This window comes from Stegostoma tigrinum, chromosome 1, assembly GCF_030684315.1.
Source record: "Stegostoma tigrinum isolate sSteTig4 chromosome 1, sSteTig4.hap1, whole genome shotgun sequence".
NCBI lineage: Eukaryota > Metazoa > Chordata > Chondrichthyes > Orectolobiformes > Stegostomatidae > Stegostoma > Stegostoma tigrinum.
The window spans coordinates 188,729,157-188,751,655 of record NC_081354.1 but is presented as its reverse complement, the minus strand read 5'-3'; the positions used below and the strand labels follow the sequence as shown (position 1 = coordinate 188,751,655).

The 22,499-nt window shown below is 48.3% G+C and overlaps 1 protein-coding gene across 4 annotated transcripts in view; it reads right to left on the bottom strand.

Annotated features, from left to right (window-relative positions):
* Nucleotides 1-13,417: 13,417 nt before the first annotated feature.
* Nucleotides 13,418-22,499, bottom strand: part of LOC125459547 (interferon-induced very large GTPase 1-like) — a 30,393-nt gene continuing 21,311 nt past the window's right edge. For all 4 annotated transcript variants that reach the window (XM_048546128.2, XM_048546118.2, XM_059650749.1 and 1 more), the window contains one exon: nt 13,418-21,654. In XM_048546128.2, the coding sequence (XP_048402085.2) occupies nt 14,809-21,651 (6,843 nt within the window). In that variant the 5' untranslated portion in view covers nt 21,652-21,654 and the 3' untranslated portion in view covers nt 13,418-14,808. The remainder of the gene's footprint in view (nt 21,655-22,499) is intronic.

Below are 22,499 nucleotides of genomic sequence, written 5' to 3'. Positions count from 1 at the left end.
ATAAGCATTACCAATCGTGTGGATTTTCCAGCTTGTTTTAAAATGTAAAGTTTGTACTGCGCACTGCACACTGCATCAGTGGGACAGTTTACTTATGTCCATGCCAGATGAGCCTTGTCACTGCAGGGCTTGAAGCAACTGTTTCTGATAACTACAGTCAAATAAAATTAGTTATTAGGTCATAACTCCAAAATCTCTCTGTTTCTATGCCTTACCTCGACTTGCATATTGAAATAAGTGAACTACCCATTGTTCCTACCAGCACGTAAAATGATACATCAGTCTGTATTGAACACCATTTGGCAATTACTTGACCATTCTGCAAATGCGTTAAAGTTCTCTAATCTGTTGCAGTCCTTCACAGTCTCTCGTGCACAATTTATCATAGAGTCATAGAACATAACAGCACAGTACAGGCCCTTCAGCCCTCAGTGTTGTGCTGACCTGTCATACTGATCTGAAGCCCATCTAACCTACACTATTCCATGTACGTCCATATGCTTACCCAATGACGACTTAAATGACCTAAAGTTGGCGAATCTACTACCGTTGCAGGAAAAGCGTTCCATTCCCTTACTACTCTCTGAGTAAAGATTTTGAAATTGTATTTTTGATTTCAAAGTCCAAACCATTAATGTAAATCGTGACCATCAGTGGTTCAGAAATGAACCGCCTGGAAGACCATCCCTCTTCTTTCTCCCACTTTAATAACTACTCTTCAGTCCCATTCACTACTTTCCTGCATTGAGGGCAGCTAGTAATCTGTTCTACCATGTTTACTGACCGAATTCATTAGAGTAGTGTGGGGCTCTTTATCAGAAGTCTTTTGATAATTCAGATAAATCACATTGACTGTATTATCATTGTTTGCTTTTTCCGTTAAGATAACAAAGTGTGAAGCTGGATGAACACAGCAGGCCAAGCAGCATCTCAGGAGCACAAAAGCTGACGTTTCGGGCCTAGACCCTTCATCAGAGAGGGGGCTGGGGTGAGGGCTCTGGAATAAATAGGGAAAGAGGGGGAGGCGGACCGAAGATGGAGAGAAAAGAAGATAGGTGGAGAGGAGAGTATAGGTGGGGAGGTAAGGAAGGGATAGGTCAGTCCAGGGAAGACGGACGGGTCAAGGAGGTAGTATGAGGTTAGTAGGTAGGAAATGGAGGTGCGGCTTGAGGTGGGAGGAAGGGATGGGTGAGAGGAAGAACAGGTTAGGGAGGCAGAGACAGGCTGGCTGGTTTTGGGATGCAGTGGGGGGAGGGGACGAACTGGGCTGGTTTTGGGATGCGGTGGGGGAAGGGGAGATTTTGAAGCTGGTGAAGTCCACATTGATACCATTGGGCTGCAGGGTTCCCAAGCGGAATATGAGTTGCTGTTCCTGCAACGCTCGGGTGGCAGCATTGTGGCACTACAGGAGGCCCATGATGGACATGTCATCTAAAGAATGGGAGGAGAAGTTGAAATGGTTCGCGACTGGGAGGTGCAGTTGTTTATTGCGAACCGAGCAGAGGTGTTCTGCAAAGCGGTCCCCAAGTCATCTTGGGGCCCGGGATGGGGATGAGGGAGGAGGTGTGGGGGCAAGTGTAGCATATCCTGTGGTTGCAGGGGAAGGTGCCAGATGTGGTGGGGTTGGAGGGCAGTGTGGAGCGAACAAGGGAGTCACGGAGAGAGTGTCTCTCCGGAAAGCAGACGAGGGTGGGGATGGAAAAATGTCTTGGGTGGTGGGGTCGGATTGTAGATGGAGGAAGTGTCACAGGATGATGCGTTGTATCCGGAGGTTGGTGGGGTGGTATGTGAGAACGAGGGGAATCCTCTTTGGGCGGTTGTGGCGGGGGCGGGGTGTGAGGGATGTGTTGCAGGAAATGCGGGAGACGCGGTCAAGGGCGTTCTCGATCACTGTGGGGGGAAAATTGCGGTCCTTGAAGAACTTGGACATCTGGGATGTGCGGGAGTGGAATGTCTTATCGTGGGAGCAGATGCGGCGGAGGCGGAGGAATTGGGAATAGGGGATGGAATTTTTGCAGGAGAGTGGTTGGGAGGAGGTGTATTCTAGGTAGCTGTGGGAGTCGGTGGGCTTGAAATGGACATCAGTTACAAGCTGGTTGCCTGAGATGGAGACTGAGGTGTCCAGGAAGGTGAGGGATGTGTTGGAGATGGCCCAGGTGAACATGAGGTTGGGGTGGTAGGTGTTGGTGAAGTGGATGAACTGTTCGAGCTCCTCTGGGGAGCAAGAGGCGCCGCCGATGCAGTCATCAATGTAACGGAGGAAGAGGTGGGGTTTGGGGCCTGTGTAGTTGTGGAAGAGGGACTGTTCCACGTAACCTACAAAGAGGCAGGCATAGCTGGGGCCCATGCGGGTGTCCATGGCCACAACCTTTGTCTGTAGGAAGTGGGAGGAATCGAAAGATCAGTTGAGGGTGAAGACGAGTTCGGCTGGGTGGATGAGGGGGACTGGTCGGGCCTGTGGGACAGGAAGAAGCGGAGGGCCTTGAGGCCATCTGCATGCGGAATACAGGTGTATAGGGACTGGACGTCCATGGTGAAAATGAGGTGTTGGAGGCCAGGGAATTGGAAGTCCTGGAGGAGGTTAATATCTCGACGGCAGTTGGAGATGAAGAGGTCGAGGGAGGGTAGGAGGCCTGGGGGTGGTGTCCAGGAGCACAACAGCTGTCGTTTCGGGCCTAGACCCTTCATCAGAGAGGGGGATGTGGAGAGGGAACTGGAATAAATAGGGAGAGGGGGGGAGGCGGACCAAAGATGGAGAGAAAAGAAGATAGGTAGAATTGTGTGTGTTTGTGTGTGTGTGAGAGAGAGAGAGCATGTGTGTGTTTGTGTGTGTGACCTCAGCTGGAGTATTGTGGACACTATAGAAAGGGTATGAATGTATTGGAAAGAATGCAGAAGATGTTGACAAGAATGGTAAAGTAACCATAGTCCCAGCAGACAGTTGGTTCTGTCATTAGAGAGATTTGACTCGAGGTCGAGAGGAGAGTATTGGTGAGGAGGAAGGGAGGGGATAGGTCAGTCCAGGGAAGATGGACAGGTCAAGAAGGCGGGATGAGGTGGTAGGTAGGAAATGGAGGTGCGGCTTGAGGTGGGAGGAAGGGATGGGTGAGAGGAAGAACAGGTTAGGGAAGCAGAGACAGGCTGGGCTGCTGGTTTTGGGATGCAGTGGGGGATGGGGAGATTTTGAAGCTTGTGAAGTCCACATTGATACCATTGGGCTGCAGGATTCCCAAGCGGAATATGAGTTGCTGTTCCTGCAACCTTCGGGTGGCATCATTGTGGTACTGCAGGAGGCCCATGATCGACATGTCGTCTAAGGAATGAGAGGGGGAGTGGAAATGGTTCACAACTGGGAGGTGCAGTTGTTTATTGCGAACCGAGCGGAGGTGTTCTGCAAAGTGGTCCCCAAGCCTCCGCTTGGTTTCCCCAATGTAGAGGAAGCCACACCGGGCACAGTGGATACAGTATACTACATTGGCAGATGTGCAGGTGAACCTCTGCTTGATATGGAAGGTCATCTTGGGGCCTGGGATGGGGGTGAGGGAGGAGGTGTGGGGGCAAGTGTAGCACTTCCTGCAGTTGCAGGGGAAGGTGCCGGGTGTGGTTGGGTTGGAGGGCAGTGTGGAGTGAACAAGGGAGTCACGGAGAAAGAGGTCTCTCCGGAAAGCAGACAAGGGTGGGGATGGAAAAATGTCTTGAGTGGTGGTGTCGGATTGTAGATGGCGGAAGTGTTGGTGGATGATGCGTTGTATCCGGAGGTTCGTGGGGTGGTGTGTGAGAACAAGAGGGATCCTCTGGGGGTGGTTGTGGCGGGGGCGGGGTGTGAGGGATGTGTTGTTGGAAATGTGGGAGACGCAGTCAAGGGCGTCTCGACCAAAGCCGGGGGAAAGTTGTAGTCCTTGAAGAACTTGGACACCTGGGATGTGCGGGAGTGGAATGCCTCATCCTGGGAACCGATGCGGTGGAGGTGGACGAATTGGGAATAGGGGATGGAAATTTTGCAGGAGCGTGTGTGGGAGGAGGTATATTCTAGGTAGCTGTGGGAGTCAGTGGGCTTGAAATGGACATCAGTTTCTAGCTGGTTACTTGAGATGGAGACTGAGAGGTCCAGGAAGGTGAGGAATGTGTTGGAGATGGCCCAGGTGAACTTGAGGTTGGGGTGGAAGGTGTTGGTGAAGTGGATGAACTGTTCGAGCTCCTCTGGGGAGCAAGAGGTGCCACCGATATAGTCATCAATGTAATGGAGGAAGATGTGGGGTTTGGGGCCAGTGTAGGTGCGGAAGAGGGACTGTTCCATGTAGTCTACAAAGAGGCAGGCATAGCTTGGGCCCATGCGGGTGCCCATGGCCACCCACTTAGCCTGTAGGAAGTGGGAGGAATCGAAGGAGAAGTTGTTGAGGGTGAGGACGAGTTCAGCTGGGCGGATTAGGGTGTCAGTGGAGGGGGATTGGTCGGGCCTGTGGGACAGGAAGAAGTGGAGGGCCTTGAGGCTATCTGCATGCGGAATACAGGTGTATAGGGACTGGACGTCCATGGTGAAAATGAGGTGTTGGAGGCCAGGGAATTGGAAGTCCTGGAGGAGGTGGAGGGCATGGGTGGTGTCACGGACGTAGGTGGGGAGTTCCTGGACCAAAGGGGAGAAAATGGAGTCCAGATAGGTGGAGATGAGTTCGGTGGGGCAGGAACAGGCTGAGACAATGGGTCGACCTAGGCAGGCAGGTTTGTGGATTTTGGGAAGGAGATAGAAACGGGCCGTGCGGGCTTGGGGAACCATGAGGTAGGAGGCTGTGGGTGGGAGGGGCCCTGAGGTGATGAGGTCATGGATGGTGTTGGAGATGATGGTTTGGTGCTCGGGTGTGGGGTCATGATCGAGGAGGCGGTAGGAGGTGGTGTCGGAGAGTTGGCGTTTGGCCTCGGCGATGTAGAGGTCAGTGCGCCATACTACCACTGCGCCTCCCTTGTCTGCGGGTTTGATGGTGAGGTTGAGGTTGGAGCGGAGGGAGTGGAGGGCTGCCCGTGCTGCGGGGGAGAGGTTGGAGTGGGTGAGAGCGGTGAAGAGGTTGAGGCGGTTAATGTCTTGACGGCAGTTGGAGATGAAGAGGTCAAGGAAGGGTAGGAGGCCTGGGGGTGGTGTCCAGGAGGAGGACTTGTGTTGGAGGTGGGTGAAGGGGTCAGTGGAGGGAGGGTTAGGCTCCCGGTTAAAGAAGTAAGCGTGGAGGTGAAGGCGGCGGAAAAACTGCTCAACGTGACTGGTATTCGTTGATGTGTGGTTGTAGGGGGACAAAGGTGAGCCCCTTGCTTAGGACTGACCGTTCATCCTCATTCAGGGGGAGGTCTGGGGGGATGGTGAAGATGCGGCAGGGCTCAGTGTGGCTGTCTTCTCTGGGGTTGCTGGCTGTGGAGGTTGTGGGCGGGGTTCCGTTGGCATCGGTTGTGGGCGGGGTTCTGTTGGCATCAGCTGTGGGCGGGGTTCTGTCAGCGTCGGCCGTGGACAGGGTTCCGTCAGCGTCGGCTGTGGTACATTGGTAAGGTTACTTTTGGAATACTGCATTCAATTCTGGTCTCCCCTACTGTAGGAAAGAGGTTGTGTAACTTGAAGCAGTTCAGAACGGATTTACAAGGATGTTGAGCGAAGTGGGCAGGCTGGGGCGATTTTCCCTGGAGCATTGCAGGCAGAGGGGTGACCTTGTAGAGGTTCATAAAATAGTGAGGGGCATGGGTGCAGTGAATAGTCAAGGTTTTCGCCTCAGGGCAGGGGAGCCCAGAACGAAAGGGGCATAGGTTTAAGGTGAGAGGGGCGAGATTTAAAAGGAACCTATGAGACAACCTTTTCATGCAGAGGGGGGTGCATGTGTGAAATAAGCTGCCAGAGAAAGTGTTGGAGGCTGGTACAATTACAACATTTAAAAGGCATCTGGATGGTATGTGAACAGGAAGGGTTTAGAGGGACATGGGCCAAAAGCTGGCAAAAGGGACTACATTAATTTAGGATGTCTGGTCGGCATGGACAAGTTGGACCAAAGGGTCTGATTCCATGCTGTACAGCTCGATGACTATGACCCCTATTATGAAAATAGCTTTAGGAATGAGACATGTTTCAATGATGAGGATAGATTGGAGAAGTCGGGGCTGGTTGTTTTGAAGAAGACTGAGAGGAACTTCAGTTGAAGCTTTCAAAATGGTGTGGACAGAGTGGACAGGGAAAAATGTTTTCCACTTTTAAACTGATCAAGAACCAAGCAGCAACATGTTTAATGTGATTTGACAAAAGGCTTTTTGTTTGCACAGTGAGTAGTTAGAGTATGCCTGAAAAGTGTGACAGAAGCAGGTTCAATTGAGGCATTCAAGAGGCTGTCGAAGGATATTTAAGTAGAAACAATGTTCAGGATTTGGGGAAAAGATGGATAGAGCTCCTGAAGATCGTGGAATCAAGGTTTATGGGGACAAGGCAGGAACAGGATACTGATTGTGGATGATCAGCCATGATCATAATGAATGGTGGTGCTGGCTCGAAGGGCCGAATGGCCTACTCCAGCATCTATTGTCTAATGTCTATTGTCTAAAAAGCAGGAGATTGGCAATAAGTCAAAATGCCCAGAAAACTATGCAGACATGAGATTCTAAATGGCATCATTCTACACCATAATATATCTGTGATCCTGTGAATTGAAACCATCTTCCTTTGTACTCCATGTTATTCCAACCAGTGGAGAGGCTTTCTCCCATATCACCAATTACTTGCATTGTGCTGGGACTCCTTGATGCCTCATTCAGTGGACTGTAGTCATTCTTTCCTCACCTCTTGGAGTTAAGCTCTTTAGTCCATATTTGAGTCAAGGCTGCAGTGAGGCCCGGTGGAACCCAGACTCAACATTATTGCTGAACAAAGGGCAATAGTGAGAAGTGATGTGAGTTTGCTCGCTGAGCTGGAAGGTTCATTTTCAGACGTTTCGTCATCTTTTTTCTTATTTGAAAAAATATACTTTATTCATAAGATGTACAAAAAATAAAACATTTATACACCTACCCAGTCATGCAAGCCGCTCCCGGTTACCCAGGGGGTACGTAGACCAACTAAAGGATAAAAACAAACAAAGAAGAAAAAAAAAACAAAGCAAAGAAAATACCCCGGCAGTCGTCACCCCGCACAGTCCCAGTTGGCCCCCTGACCAGCTGGGGAAGGCGCCAGCTGGGCCCAGTTACCAGATAGGGCCCTTTTTCTATTCTGGATGAGGGGTTTCATATGGTGGTCTTTCCCCATCGCGCCTTGGCGGCGGCTGCCCCAAGCTTTAGCGCGTCCCTCAGCACGTAGTCCTGGACCTTGGAGTGCGCCAGTCTGCAACACTTGGTCGGGGTCAGTTCTTTCAGCTGGCAGACCAGCAAGTTGCGGGCAGACCAAAGAGCGTCTTTCACCGCATTGATGGTCCTCCAGGCGCAGTTGATGTTGGTCTCGGTGTGTGTCCCGGGAAACAGCCCGTAGAGCACGGAGTCCCGCGTCACGGAGCTGCTCGGGACGAACCTCGACAAACACTACTGCATCCCCCTCCAGACCTCCTGCGCATAGGCACACTCCACAAGGAGGTGATCAACAGTCTCGTCCCCCCCGCAGCCACCGAGGGCAGCGTGCAGTGGTGCAGAGATTCCGGGCATGCATAAAGGATCTCACTGGCAGAGCCCCTCTCACCGCCAGCCAAGCAATGTCCTTGTGCTTGTTTGAAAGTTCTGGCGATGAGGCATTCTGCCAAATGACTTTGGCAGTCTGCGTGGGGAACCACACAACGGGATCCACCCTCTCCTTTTCCCGAAGGGTCCTGAGGAAACTACGTGCTGACCACTGCCTGACGGCCTTGTGGTCAAAGGTGTTTCCCTTCAAAAATTTCTCCACGAAGGACAGGTGGTTCGGAACGGTCCAACTACTCGGAGCGTTCCGCAGCAACGAGGCCAGGCCCATCCTTCGCAACACCGGGGACAGGTAGAACCTCAGTAAGTAGTGACACTTGGTGTTTGCATACTGAGGATCTACGCACAGCTTGATGCAGCCGCACACAAAGGTAGCCGTCAGGGCGAGGGTGGCGTTCAGTACGCCCTTTCCCCCATTTCCCAGGTCTTTGTACATGGTGTCTCTGCGGACCCGGTCCATCCTCGACACCCAAATGAAGTGGAAGATGGCCCGGGTGACGGCAGTGGCGCAGGTCCAGGTAATAGGCCAGGCCTGCACCACATACAACAGTACCGAAAGCCCCTCGCACCTGACAACCAGGTTCTTACCCGCGATGGAGGGGGACCGGAGCGTCCACCTGTCCAGCTTCTGCTTAAATTTGGCGATACACTCCTCCCAAGTCTTAGTGCATGCCCCAGCTCCACCAAACCAAACACCCAGCACCTTCAGGTAGTCTGTCCTGACGGTGAAGGAGATGAAGGAGCAGTCGTCCCAGTTCCCGAAGAACATGACCTCGCTCTTACCCCTATTGACTTTGGCACCCGAGGCCAGTTCAAACTGGCCGCAGATGTCCAACAGTCTACTTACCGACCGACGATCGGTGCAGAAGACGGCGACATCGTCCATGTACAGGGAGGTCTTGACCTGAAGGCCTCCGCTGCCTGGGATAGTCACGCCCTTCAGGCTCACGTCCTTCCTGATGGAGGCGGCGAAGGGCTCCACACAGCACACGAACAAGGCAGGAGAGAGCGGGCAGCCCTGCCTGACTCCAGATCTGACGGGAAAACTGTCTGATTCCCACCCTTTGATCGAGACTGCACTAACGATGTTGGCGTAGAGCAGCCGGATCCAATTGCGGATGCCCTCCCCAAACCCCAATTTGGAGAGGACGTCCCTCATGTAAGCATGAGAGACCCTGTCGAAGGCCTTCTCCTGGTCCAGGCTGACGAGGCAGGTGTCCACCCGCCTGTCCTGTACGTAGGCAATCGTATCCCTGATGAGCGCGAGGCTCTCAGCGATCTTCCTGCCCAGCACAGCACAGGTTTGGTCAGGGTGAATCACCGACTCCAGGACAGACCTGACCCGGTTGGCTATGACCTTGGCCAGGATTTTGTAGCCCACGTTCAATAGTGAAATGGGACGCCAATTCTTAATTTCTTCCCTCTCCCCCTTCCTCTTGTAAATGAGGGTGATGATGCCCTTCCTCATGGACTTGCACATTTCCCCTGCCCGAAGTGCACTATTGTACACCTCCAGCAGGTCCTGGCCGACCAGGTCCCACAGAGCGGAATACAGCTCGACCGGTAAGCCGTCGCTTCCGGGAGTCCTATTCCTCTCCAAGGACTTGAGGGCTCTGGTCAGCTCATCCAGGGATATCGGCCGGTCCAGCCACTCCCTCGTGCCGTCGTCCAAGACCTCTGTGATAGACGACAGGAACGACTCGGAGGCCGTGCTGTCCATGGGCTTCGTGTCGTACAGTCCGGCATAGAAGGATCTGCTGATCCTCAAAATGTCGGGCTGAGACGATGTCACTGAGCCGTCGTCCTCCTTCAGCCGGCTAAGCACAGAGCTCTCTTTGTGCACCTTCTGAAAGAAGAAACACAAGCACGTCTCGTCCTGCTCCACGGAGCAGACCCTGGACCGGAAGATTACCCTGGAGTCCTCCGCGGCGAAGAGCGAGGCTTGCTGGCCCCTCATCTCACAGAGGTCCTCCGTGACATCGGCCCCCATCAACTGCAGAAGGAGCAGGTTCTGCACCCTTTTCTGGAGTCGCGACAGCTTTCCCCACCTCTCTCTCGCCTTCCAAACACCCTTGAGGTCAAAGAACCTTTTGATGTTCTCCTTCACCGTCTCCCACCAGTCGCCTGGAGACTCAAAGAGGGGTTTCACGGTTCTCCAACCGGCGTACTCCCCCTTAAGCTCCTCGACATTCTCCGGGGTCAACAGAGTCGTGTTGAGCTTCCACGTCCCCTTGCCAGCCGGCTGGTCGTCCTGTAAGTGACAGTTGGCCAACAGGAGGCAGTGGTCAGAGAAGAACACCGGCTCGACACCAGTGGATCTGACCGAGAACGTCCGTGACACAAACAGGAAGTCTATCCTTGAGCGGATAGACCCGTCTGGCCGCGACCAGGTGTACCTCCGCTGCACTCCATCTGCAGGGGCGCTGAAGACGTCGAGCAGCTTCACGTCCTTCACCGTGCCATCAGGAATATGGACGTGACGTCCAGTTGACTCCCCCCACCCGCTGTCCCCACGCCAGATCTTCCATCTGCATCAATGATGCAGTTGAAGTCTCCGCCTCGGATGACCGGCCTGGACGTAGCCAGCAGGGGTGGAAGCCGCTGCAGGACGTCCAACCGCTCACTCCGTACCGCTGGGGCGTACACGTTGACCAGCCTCAGGGGAGCATTCCTGTAGGTGATGTCAGCCACTAGGAGGCGACCCCCACCACCTCCTGAACTTGAGAGATGGTGAAGTTGCGCCCCCGCAGCAGAATAGCCAGGCCCGAGGAGCGACAGTCGTTACCCCCCGACCAGATCGAAGGCCCACAGGTCCAGGCGCCGGACCATTTCCCGTACCTGCCGAGGTGCGGTATCCCACACTCCTGCAGAAACAGGAGGTCCGCCTCGATAGTGGTCAGGTAGGCCAACATGGACACACATCTCGCGGTGGACTTGACGCTGCGCACATTAATGCTCGCAACTCGTACCCCCATTGTGGGCAGTGACCGCAGTACCCTCCCCAAGTCCAATGTCCAGCCCCTCCATCTGTCGCTTCATGCCCATTGCCCGGGCTAACTGCTGGACGCTTTCCGGGCTCAGAAAACCGTCCGTGCTGGCTTCAGGGTGGCATCCCCCCGTCGGGGGTATGGAGGCAGGAGAGTCCGGCTCTGGGTCAGGCTGGGGACGTGCTGTTTCCTCCTTCCCATCTGGAAGTTCCGGGGGGCCGTCCAGTGCCCCAGCGGCTCGTGACTGGGTGTCAGAGGGAGCCTCAGGACACCTCCCGTCACCTGGAAGCATGGTGCTGCTTTCCTTCCCCCTTGAGATCTTTAACTTCTGCTTCGGGCGGGCCCTCTCCAAATCCCCCTCGTCAGAGGAGATCTTATAGCCCCCCTGTAGCTGCCTCTTCCCTCCTAATGGTTGCGGTTCCTGGGCCCATCGATGCACCTTCCTCCTCGCTTTCCGGACCGTCGTCCACTTCCCTGGGTCGCCTGTCGCCGCCTCCACCGACTCCGGGTTGTCGGGGTGGGGGGGTGGGAGCGGAGCCTGCAGGGGCGCTTTGCTGGCCTCGGGCCCATCCTGCGGGGCTGGGCCCTCCCGCGCGACCTGGCCCTCCTGCACATTAGTGGGGTCCTTGCAGGGCCCTGGTGCCTTCCTCTCCTCCAGGGGGGCTGGCCCCACACTGCCCTTGCCGGCGACCTGGGCGTAGGTGGTCACCCGCCGCGGGCATGCCCTATAGAGGTGGCCCACTTCCCCGCAAAGGTTGCAGCTTCTCTCTCGTGGGCAATCCTTTGCAAGATGTCCCTCCTTCCTGCAGATGGTGGCTTTGCAGTCGGCCGCCACGTGACCTGACCTACCACAGGCATGGCAGACTTTAGGTTGCCCTGTGTAGGTCAGGTAGCCCCTGCTCCCGCCGATCGCGAAGCTGGACAGTGGGTGTACGACGTTCCCGTCTGCACCCATCCTCGGCGTCACCTTGACCTGCCTCTTACTGGTCCAAATGCCAAAGGGGTCCATGATGTCAGTTAGGTCCCCCTCCACCTTCACGTACCTTCCAAGGAAGGTCAGGACATCAGCTGCTGGCACATGCGGGTTGTACATGTGTACAGTCACTATACGGCTCCTCTGCGCTGGCATCACAAACAGTGGGACAGCGGTCAATACAGAGAGGGGGCCCTCACCTCCTTTCTCCTTGAAAACCTCCAGGAAGCGCTCACAAAGCTTGGCACTCCTGAAGGTCACTTCGTAAAAACCTCCTCCGGGGAAATCCTGCAGGCAGTACATGTCCGCAGCAGCGAACCCACAACAGTCCAACAGGACCCTCTTCACGAAGAAGGTGCGGTCCACAGGTGCACCTTCATCCACCTTCTTTACAGAAACGCGGATGGTGTTCCGGACCCCCTGACCTGGGGCACGAGCACTTGCCGCAGCCATCGTTGCAGGTTGGCTGCTCCCCTGAACCAGCGTTAGGCCGAAGCCAGCATTAAGATCCACTGGTCGCAAGGGTGCACAGCCAACCCGACGTCCTCCTTTCACCTCCAACACAGCGCTCTCCTCCTCTCGGTCCACAAGAGAGTGGGTCTTTATTTTGTTCCAGATGTAAGCTGGTTCACTGAGCTTGCCGGTTTGTTCCCAGACGTTTCGTCACCATTCTAGGTAACATCATCAGTGAGCCTCCGACGAAGCGCTGGTGTTATGTCCCGCTTTCTATTTATCTGGTTAGGTTTCCTTGGGTTGGTGATGTCATCTCCTGTTCTTTTTCTGAGGGGATGGTAGATTGATTTGGAGCCAATGTGTTTGTTGATGGAGTTCCGGTTGGAATGCGATGCTTCTAGGAATTCTCGTGTGTGTGTCTCTGTTTGGCTTGTCCTAGGATGGATGAGGGCATTTCGATCACTGGAGAGGATGAAAGGGATAGTCCTTGAAATAGGAGGACATCTGGGAAGTCCGATCTTGGGAGCAGACCTGGCAGACGTGAAGGAATTGGAATTCAGGGATCACATTTTTGCAGGAGGGTAGGTGAGGAGAGGTGTAATCGAGGTAGCTGTGGGAGTCGGTGGGCTTGAAATAGACGTCAGTTTCAAGGCAGTCACCAGAGATGGAGACAGAGAGGTCCAGGAAGGAGAAGGAGGTATCAGAGATGGAATCTGAAGAAGAGTTCCAACACAGTATCAAATTTCTGGCTCCTCTGAAGCTGCCTGGCCTGCTGAGTTCCTCCAACTCCATACTGTGCTGTCTCTACAGATATGTGCGAGTGTATTTGAGGCCTTGCAAGCTAAATATGGATCAAAAACTGGAAGGGTTTTTTTGTTCACTCAGATGGTCTGAGTGCCACCAGCAGGTCAATATTTATTGTCTGACCCTGGCTGTCCTTAGAAGATGATAATGAGCTGCCTTCTTAAACCACTGCAGTCCATGTGCTTTAGATAGAATCACAATGCCTTTAGGGAGGGAGTTCAGACATGGTTATTGTGATGGACCAAATGAACTCCTTCTGTGAAATTTCTATATTTTGATAAATATTAGGTCAGTAATGGACTGAAGGATAGAAGAATGCAGATGGGTTTTAGGGTTTAGGGTATTTTTGGTGATGACGACATTTAAATAAACTGGGTCAAGGAATAAGATTCAGCTGCAAATCATCCTTTGTAAATTTCGTGTGGAGTTTGGAATTCTTTGCTCAGGTTAGCGAAGGACTTGACAGGACACCATTCATGGTACAGTGAAAATCCACTTTATTCAATTAGATCTACTCAAGCAATAACAGTTCACAATGTTGATTTCACATAATAGCACGGAAAAACAACTGTATTTCAGATTAAAGTATCACAGTAATGGCTGAAGGCAAACAAACATACCATAAGCACCAACAACTCAATGTTTACTGTTTATGTATTGGGGAGCTGGACTTTATACACCAAGCTAACAGGATAGCATTGCGGACGGCACAGCCTAGAGATCATTCGATGATTTTGATAAAAACAAATGTAAATACATTATAAAAAGTGGAAGGTTGGCAGTAAGTAACGAGCTCATTTATTTAGCTAGTGCAGGTGCATTGGGCCGAAAGGCCTCCTTCTGTGCTGTAACACATCTGTGACTGAGTTTTCAGCTTTAAAATCATTGTATCAGCACTAACGAAGACATTCAAGCAGTAACTAAATAACACTGTAAGTAGTTAGTCTTTCATATTGACTCAAGAATCTGGGGTCTAACTTCTGAATCTTAAATATTCTTCTTTTTTCGTCTTTCCCTGAATTCCAGGTTACACTTTTCACCAACTTACCGTCATATACATTAAGATGTCTTAAGTTTCTTCTTACTGTTTTCTCAGTTATACTGTTACATTGTATTATTTTGTTGTATTACAAACCAGCTATAGACTGAACTAACTCAGAATGCTTAACCTTATCAAGGCTACTATTTTACTTCAAGCAATCTAACCAATTGATGATTAATGTTAAGAGTTCCATTAATTACATGAAGGCACTTATAAATTTTGAGCCAAAATTACTGGCATCTGATCATATTAACTTTTATTCATATTTTTAATGTGGCCCCAGAGTCTGCAATGTATAATATTAACAATATTTTTACATATGTTTTAACATCATGTGGGTTTTTCTTAGTAGAGATTCAAAAGCGACTGTCATTTCCCTATACTTTAGGCTGATGAATTCAGAGTTATTCAGTACGTAACTGAAAGGGTGAGGAAAAGGTGAGATTGTGGGTTGGTCAGTTAAACATGTGTAAAAAAGGTTTGATCTCACAGCCCTTTCCAAATTCCTGATTCCCTTTCTTAAGGATCGAGCACTGCATCAGACACATAATCAACTTCCTGGTCAGTTTCTTCCCTCAACACTCCCTCTCTACACCTTTCAATCCATTCTCACTATATCCCTGATTTCTGTTAGAAATAAATGTGACCATTTCTTGACCTAATTTCTAATCCCCAGTAACATTTCAGAATTTAATTATCCTTTGATAAAACATGAGTAAAGACATTTCTTCTATGCTGTAGCATTGTGGTATTTGAAATTTTACAGTAATGAATTTCTTGGCTTTTCCACAGGTACTCTGTAATTTCTGACTGATTTTAAGGTGTTTGTGTTGCCTTTTTCTGACCAACCTGTGTCATTGAAAAGGATCCTACAGAGATTCGATACTGGTGTTATATGTTTTGTTTAGCTGTTTCTTTACTTCATCCCACCCAATGTCCCAGGATCTTTCAATTTCTGCAGGTTTTGCATTATGCTTCTCAGCAAATTGTTCATTAAAAGTGTAAAAGACTTTTTTCCAATAGGATGTTGCCTCTGTACCAAGATCATTTTGAATTATCCAGGATTTATAGTATTCGTTGACTGTTTTGTAAATTTTAAAGGGTACATAAGCACCATTTGTGTCATCATTGCAGAATGTTGCGTTGCTTCCTACTGAAGCTGTACAAACATTCACTGCAAGACGCTGGCTGTCTCTCCATCGATACCCAGATAATCCTTCAGGTCTGTGCTGTTTACTGAAATGCTGCTGGTGCTCAGGGGTCTCTGAATCACAGAAAACACGACAGAAGGGGCATTTCTTTTTGCAACTGAATAACCCTTTAAGGATTTCCTCATTCGGTTTTATAGGCAATTCTTTAATCTTTGCTTCAACATTCCAGTTTTTCAGCTCATCGAGGAGTAGGTTCTGTACGTCTGGAATAAACTGTAGAACTGCTTCTGCAAATTTCTTGGCATTGCTGTCAATCTGGAAAGAAACCAGTTTTAACTCATCCTTGGACATCGCAATTCTCGTTTTGAACTTTTCAACAAACAAATCGAGGAAGCTCTGAACATTTCCATTAATATTCTGGTGCGATGCATCTCTGACAATGTTCATGGCTTGCTGAATGATTTCATTGATAATTTCCTTAGCTAGATGTATCAGTTTACAATCTTCTTTAAACTGCACATTGCAAAATGCAATAACCTGCTTGTGAAGCCAATTGGATGCAAAATTCTCAAGGTTAGAAATATACTGGTAATATTCTTCAAAGCTGCCCTTTTGTTTCAAATAGACGAGAAGTGCCACAGTGAAGTTATTGCGGAGTGTGTACTTTCCCTCCGGATCGTTTTTTTTCATGTCGTTCGTTATTTTCAGGCCCAGGCTCTCGAACATGGCATGTCGGACAGCTGGCATAAAGCAGTTCTTTGCAAATCGTTCGGCTTGTTGCTGATTCTGATCCTGCTGCTTGTAAATCTCCAAGAAAAGTTGAAAGTAATGATGTTTTCTGCTTTCAAGTCTCCTCCGGGGATCATGTTTGTTGATAAATTTCCTTTGCATTTCCATGAATTTTCGTGTAGCATAGCCACACATGTGAAGTTTAAATTCTGCCCTGAAAATCTCACTCATTGTAAACTTTGACTCTGAAGTTTTGTCGTTGATTTTTTGGTCAATGTTGTCCAAAAGATCAATACAATATTTGTTATCATAATCAATGTCCATCTTTGCAATGTCATTGATCTGCTCCTGACATTCAATCTCAAGTGCATTACACATCTGTGTTGCGTGTTTCAATGGTGATTGATCAGATGTAAAGAAGCTTTTAAGCCACTTCACCGTTGACACATTAAAGTGTTTCTCCATAATCTTAAAGTTTTGGATCCCGTGCTCTGATAGGCGTTTCTCTTTCATACTTTCATTAATTACTCTCCCTTGTGTTTTCACGTCCTCTCTCAGAAGATTCTCAATCTCTACTTCAATGTTTCTTTCACTGCAGGGCTGATAGTTCAGTTCAAAGAGTGTATTGTGCCACATTGTTTGAAACGCAGATGTTAGTTCCTGGTCACTTAACACATTCTGAAGTTCTTTGCAATTTTGTAAAAGCTTCTGAACTTCTTCTTCAATCTTGTTATGGAATTCCTTCCAGATAGCATTCACTTTTGATAATCCCACTTGTCTGTTGATGGCATCTTTACATTTCTGTATTAAATTGTCCTGAATTTGCCCACAGAACATAGAAATGCTCTGTTTGAATTGCTCCCTGTACCCCTCCATCAGCTGCACATTATCAGCACCACTTTCAAAATGTCTGTTTAGATTATCGTGAATGTTATGCATTCTCGTATTGATTTCTGTCCTGATGTTCCGTTCCAAATTTGGGAACAATTGGGTTAGATCCCCCTCATCATTCTTTACTTTGTTTTCAACTTCATTTGTATGGGAATGTGCGAATACGCGGAGTTCCCATTCCCACGCTTTGTATTTCTTGGAGAGCTCGCTGTAAGCTTCAGCAACTAGACTGTTCTGAAAACTGAAAATGAAGTTCTCATTTTTCACTTGCTCCCAAAGCCCAGGCATCCACTTGATAAAGTCTGGAATTGTTAAAGCTCTTTCAGATCTGCCATATTTTACTAAACATTGAATGATGTGCCTCTTCAGCTCAAAGATACGTTCACTGTAACCAGTATTGACTGCAGCCATTGGGGGGGTGCCATGCCAGAGACTAGGGATGTACCAGTTACTGTGATCAGCATCATAGTCCATCACGTCTGAGAATTTTATTTGGTCTACCTTCTCCAGTTTGGCCGCAGCTTCTACCATTTGATTCAGTTGTTCCAGCAGTTTGTGACGGCTCCTCAGGTTCTGATCATATGCACACACATCCCCAACATTCTGGTGGATAAATTGGCAGCCTGGCCGTTTTCCGGTTAGCTTCATACGGATTAAGGAATGCACAACAATCTGCAAAACATCTTTCACCTCTGTGGGGTTTTCCATCCCTATATTTACTAAAGTTAAATTGCTTAATCCAATGACAAATGTTGCCAGCTCATTATCGTGCTCATAACTATTTGTAAGGGTTGCGAGTTCTGGTGCTTTCAGGCCCTCAGTGTCAATGACCAGAATGAAATCACAGCCCAAATTGTTTTTCAGCTGCCCAGTGACCTTGAGAAACTGCATGTAGGCTCCTCGTGTACATCTGCCACTGCTCACAGCAAACTGCAAGCCGAACATCATATTTAGGAGCGTAGACTTGCCTGTACTCTGGACACCTATCACTGTCACCACACATACACGGGAAGCACAGCCTACCTTCTCAGCCACTTCCTTCAGTACAGCGGTGACCCACTGAACCGGTATGTTGGAAACATCTCCATCAACGAGCTCCAGTGGGAACCCTTCCAGAAGGAGTTCAGCTGCAACTGATGGTAACTGCAATGCATCCCTGTTCATTTTTCTCTCTGATCTAATATTACTTGCAGTCACTGAAATCTCATAAACCTGGCCCAGTTCCCTCATGAAATGCTCAACTCCAAGAGAACTATCAGACATCTTTTGATCCAGATCCTTCAGTTCATCTGTCCTCTTCGAGTCTTTCAACAATCTTTTATAAAGGCTGCATAATTTTGACATAACTTCTCTTGATTTACTGTCCAAATTGAACTTCAGCCACTGTAGGAAAAGAGCTCTCACTTCTGCACAAGTTGTTGTCAGTACTTCAATGAATTGCAGCATCTCTTTTGACAAGCTCTGCTTGATGAGATGTTCTTTGATTTTTTTCTGCTTTTGGTCCAGTTCGTACTTGTATACCCCTGTGGTTTTGTTCTTACGGAGTTTCATGCGAGACTTCTCTTTCTCAGCTTTAGACCAATCTTGCCAGGGCTTAAGGTGAAAGGGTAACACCTTCTGTTTGTATTCAATAATGGTGTCAGGGTTAAGTCCTTCCAGTATTTTGGAGGCTAATTGTTTAGCTTGTAGTATTTTAGGATCATGTTCATCAATTTGAATCCCACTTTCTCCTGCAATTTCAGCCATTTGCTCCAGGTTTCGAAAGGTCTTGTCTTCATTAGGAGTTAGAATTATTTGTTTAATTTTCGAACAAAGATTTTCCACAAGCTTTGCATCATTTAAATTTTTCCGAACAATGCATTGTTGAGGTTTTAACTGTAGATCTATGAACAGTTCCTTTATCTGCTCCGTGGTTATCTTTTGCTGATTGCTGTGTGAGTTTATTACGAGAAAGAATTTTGCTGGTGACTGTGCAAGAGAAGTAAGGAATGTTTTTTCTTTTTCCCCAATCAGATCTATGAATACAAAGACTGCAGCAGAAACCTTAGCAAGAAATCGAGTGTTTTTCTGATAAATTTCAGCATCGCCTCGGAGGTTAATGAATGCTGCAGCCTCGTGAAAGATGTCCAAATTCTTTTTGCCAGATGGAAGGTACCAGCTGATCTCAGCTAGGCCATCAGATATGCCACGTGGAATATGCCCACCATCCATCTCAGAGTGCAGGAAGATATTCTGCTGCTGCTGTGTCTGGCTCAAAGTGAGATTGAGAATTTTAGATTTTGAGATACTGCACCTTCCAACCCTGATGAAGGAAATGGTTGGCACAGCTGCAGTTACAATTGACTCCTGCACAAAGCTGTTACTCTGTATACAGGTTTGTGGACACCATTTTTTAACAATTGACCGCATGGCCCACAGGAGCAGGGTGCCATCAGGTTCATCAGTGCAATCTCTCTTTTCTGTTGAAAACCTATCCCTACGTGGCTGCAGAAAAGGTAATGCAAACTGGCATAGAGACATCTTCAGCATCAGTTCCTGCTGCAGAGAGTAATCTGCACAAAGGAAGATAGCAGTAATGATATCTTGAGGATTAATCTCAAGAATCTCAGTTTCTTTTACTGAAAAGAAATCACTGAAAGTTTCTTCATCATCAGCCTTACTTTCTGATTGTTGAGTGTGTGGCAGTTCGAGGTTCCTTGCAATAGAATTGGCAGAAAGGATCTTGTGGAGGAAATGCCAAGGGACATCCTTTAGCTCAGTTGGCGTACTGCCCCTCAGTTTATCATGGCTGATCTGCCGAATGAAATTTAGGGACAGCTTGTGAGGATAATAATTTTGCAATCCTAAATCATTCACAATTTGAGGTGGCTGCTCATTGTGAGGTCTACTTGCTTGCTCAGTCCGCTTGCCGGAAGAATCTGAGAGCTTGATGTTCTTTTCTCCGACATCACTAAATGTGAATCTTTCCAATGTTTCACTATGTTCTAATGCTATGTTTTTTTCCTGTCCATTTTTGTTCACTATTAAATGCTGTAATCCTTCTTTAAGAAGTTCTGTGTCAGATAAAAAGATTCCACTCGGAGCCATCACTGTCTCACGGACTTCTTGTGATATTTCTTGGCCCATTTCTGCAAACATTATTTTTAGTACTATTTTGGGATCTTTATCCTCTGACTCAGGGACTCTGGCAGTCAGTGCTTTGTGGAGCAAGTAGGCTTGGCATTGTGTCTTCTGCAATGTCTCCATCTCATGCCTGAAAGTTTCAATTTGATCTAATTGAGAGGTCAGGTACTCACAGTCATTCTCCGTTAGAGGTGGAGTCAGTATTCCACTGGGTTGATAGGATATTGGGTGCAGAAGAGCAGTTAGGAGCAAAGATGTGTTTTGATCTTTACTTTGTTGCAGATTAGACAATGATTTTCCTAGCTCATTGCAGACTTTTCTTTGAAATTCATTCCCAACATCTGGCACCAGTAATGTTTTGTCCAGTTTCTTGATGTATTCCTTTACTTCTTCAAAACTGGACAAAGTTAATTCTTTCTCATTGCTGGGAATGTCAGTCAGTTGTTGCAAAACGAATGAAATGTTTGGAAAATCCAGGCTGTTTATTATTTCTTGAGGCTGCAGCAGATTTGACAGTTGAACCTTCAGGTACGCTTTGTCCACACCCCCAATTCTGTTCTCTGCAATGCACTTTAATACTTTACTAAAGAATTCCTGAATGGCGCTTTCACAAATAAATTCACGGTACCACAGTTTGACTGTGTCTATTGAGAAGTGCTTTCCCAGAGTGGTTTTAACGTCTGCACACTGGCAAATGTTCCTGCAACAGTTTGCAACAAAATCTGGTTCTGAGCTGGAGTTCCATTTTCTTACTTCCTGCACTAGATCCTGGATGCTAGTATTGACCTCCATCACTTCAGCAATTTCTGTATCTTCAGCCTTTAATCCAGTTTTCCCCTCCCAGCATCTCTGCAAGCTTTCAGTTAATAACTGATAATTGTCAAAGTCTCCCCTGTGCTTCTGCAGAATCACTTTCCAGACAGGAACTAAGTTGTGAACAGAGCCGCGATCAATGACTCGCCAAGTACTGTCTTGGTTGTGTAATCCTTTCTTCCAGTTTACAAGTGACGATGCTTCAGCAGGACCACCAATCTTGGTGATAGAGAGACTTATTTTGTCCAACAGAGTCTTTTTGCAGGTAGAGTTAATGTTAGATTTAAAGTGAGAAGCAGAGGTTGAAACACTGGCACCAACACAGCCAAACTTAGCTTGTAAATCTGTGTTGATCAATGTTTTCATGACTTCTTCAGCCTCTTCTTTCTCTTGGCTTCTCAATTTATCACTTTCTGCTTCTATCAAGTAAATTCCCCCAAAGTGAATATTGCTGCTGTTTACATGCGATCCAAATTGTTCCAGGAACTGCTCACATGAAGTATATTTCACATGTTCTGACTCCTGATAGAGCAGATTTTTTTCAACGCCTTTCAGGCAGTTGATAGCAGTTTTTGACAGTGTCAGATCCTTGCATTTCAACTCAGCACTGGCCATAGGTACGACGACCATCTTACAAAGAGAGACATATGTGTGTTTTGTGCTGTTAGAACTGCTGCTAGAAGTACTATGCTCTCCCTTAACGTCAACTTCAAAGCTGCAGAATTTAGTTTCAATTTTGTTTCTGATACCAAGACCCAACTGTTCTACACACTTTTTTGAATTTATTGCATGAGTGAGAGACGTAAAACTCTCAGTGTGTTCAGTAGGGGACATGGATGGACCCAACAGACAGCATGTCTTTGGGATCTCGAGCAGTCTTTCCCGTACCTTTAACAGATCATTCACATCTCTGCTGACAAAAATTCCTTTGAGAGCCAGTCCACCAGATGCCTTTTCTAACAGCTGTGTTTCAGACCAGTTGCCAGCTCGTGACGTGGCTGCCATTTCCTTTTGAAAGATAAAAGAATGATCACACACAAATTAGATTTCCAGAGGATCAGGATCCTATCTTATGCTTTATCACTGGCCTGACTTCCTGTCGTGTAATTTTCTGTGAAATTGACCTGTTGCTAGGTATTGCTTGCATGCCTGCCGTTTGTAGGTTGATCCTGTCCTCTCACCACCACTTCAGTATGATCAGTCTTCAATCTAAACTAGTTTGGCAAGAGGCTGGGATCCTAAAATAGGGAGGCAAAGGCTGGAACAAGGTGCAGTAATCAGAAATAGCAAGTTGAAGAGACAGGTCAGGCTGGAACAGGACAGGGAGTGAGGAATGCCTGTTGGATTAAATTGCATCTTTCAATGCAACAGGGCTGAGAGGTAAGGCTAATGAACCTGGCATGGATAGGTATGTGGGGCTGGGATATTATAGTCATTACAGAAAAATGGCTAAAGGAGGGACAGGACTGACAACTTAATGAGCCAGCATATAGGCGCTTCACGCGGGACAGAGGGGGAGGAAGGATTGCAGGGGGAGTTGCATTTTTGATTAAGGGGAGTAACACAGCAGTAGTCAGAGGTGAAATAACTGAGGGATCATCCAGTGAGGTTTTGTGCGTGGAGCTAAGAAATAAGGAGGGGGTGGTGACATTATTGGGATCGTACTGTAGGTCCACAAATAGTCAATGGGAATTAAAGGAACAAATATACAGGGAGATTGCGGAGACTTGCAGGGAAATAGGGTGTCAAAGTGGGGATTTTAATTTACCTAACATAGACTGGGACTGCCATAGGGTTAGGGGCTTAGATGGGGTGGAATTTGTTAAATGTGTTCGGGAAAGGTTCCTTAAGCA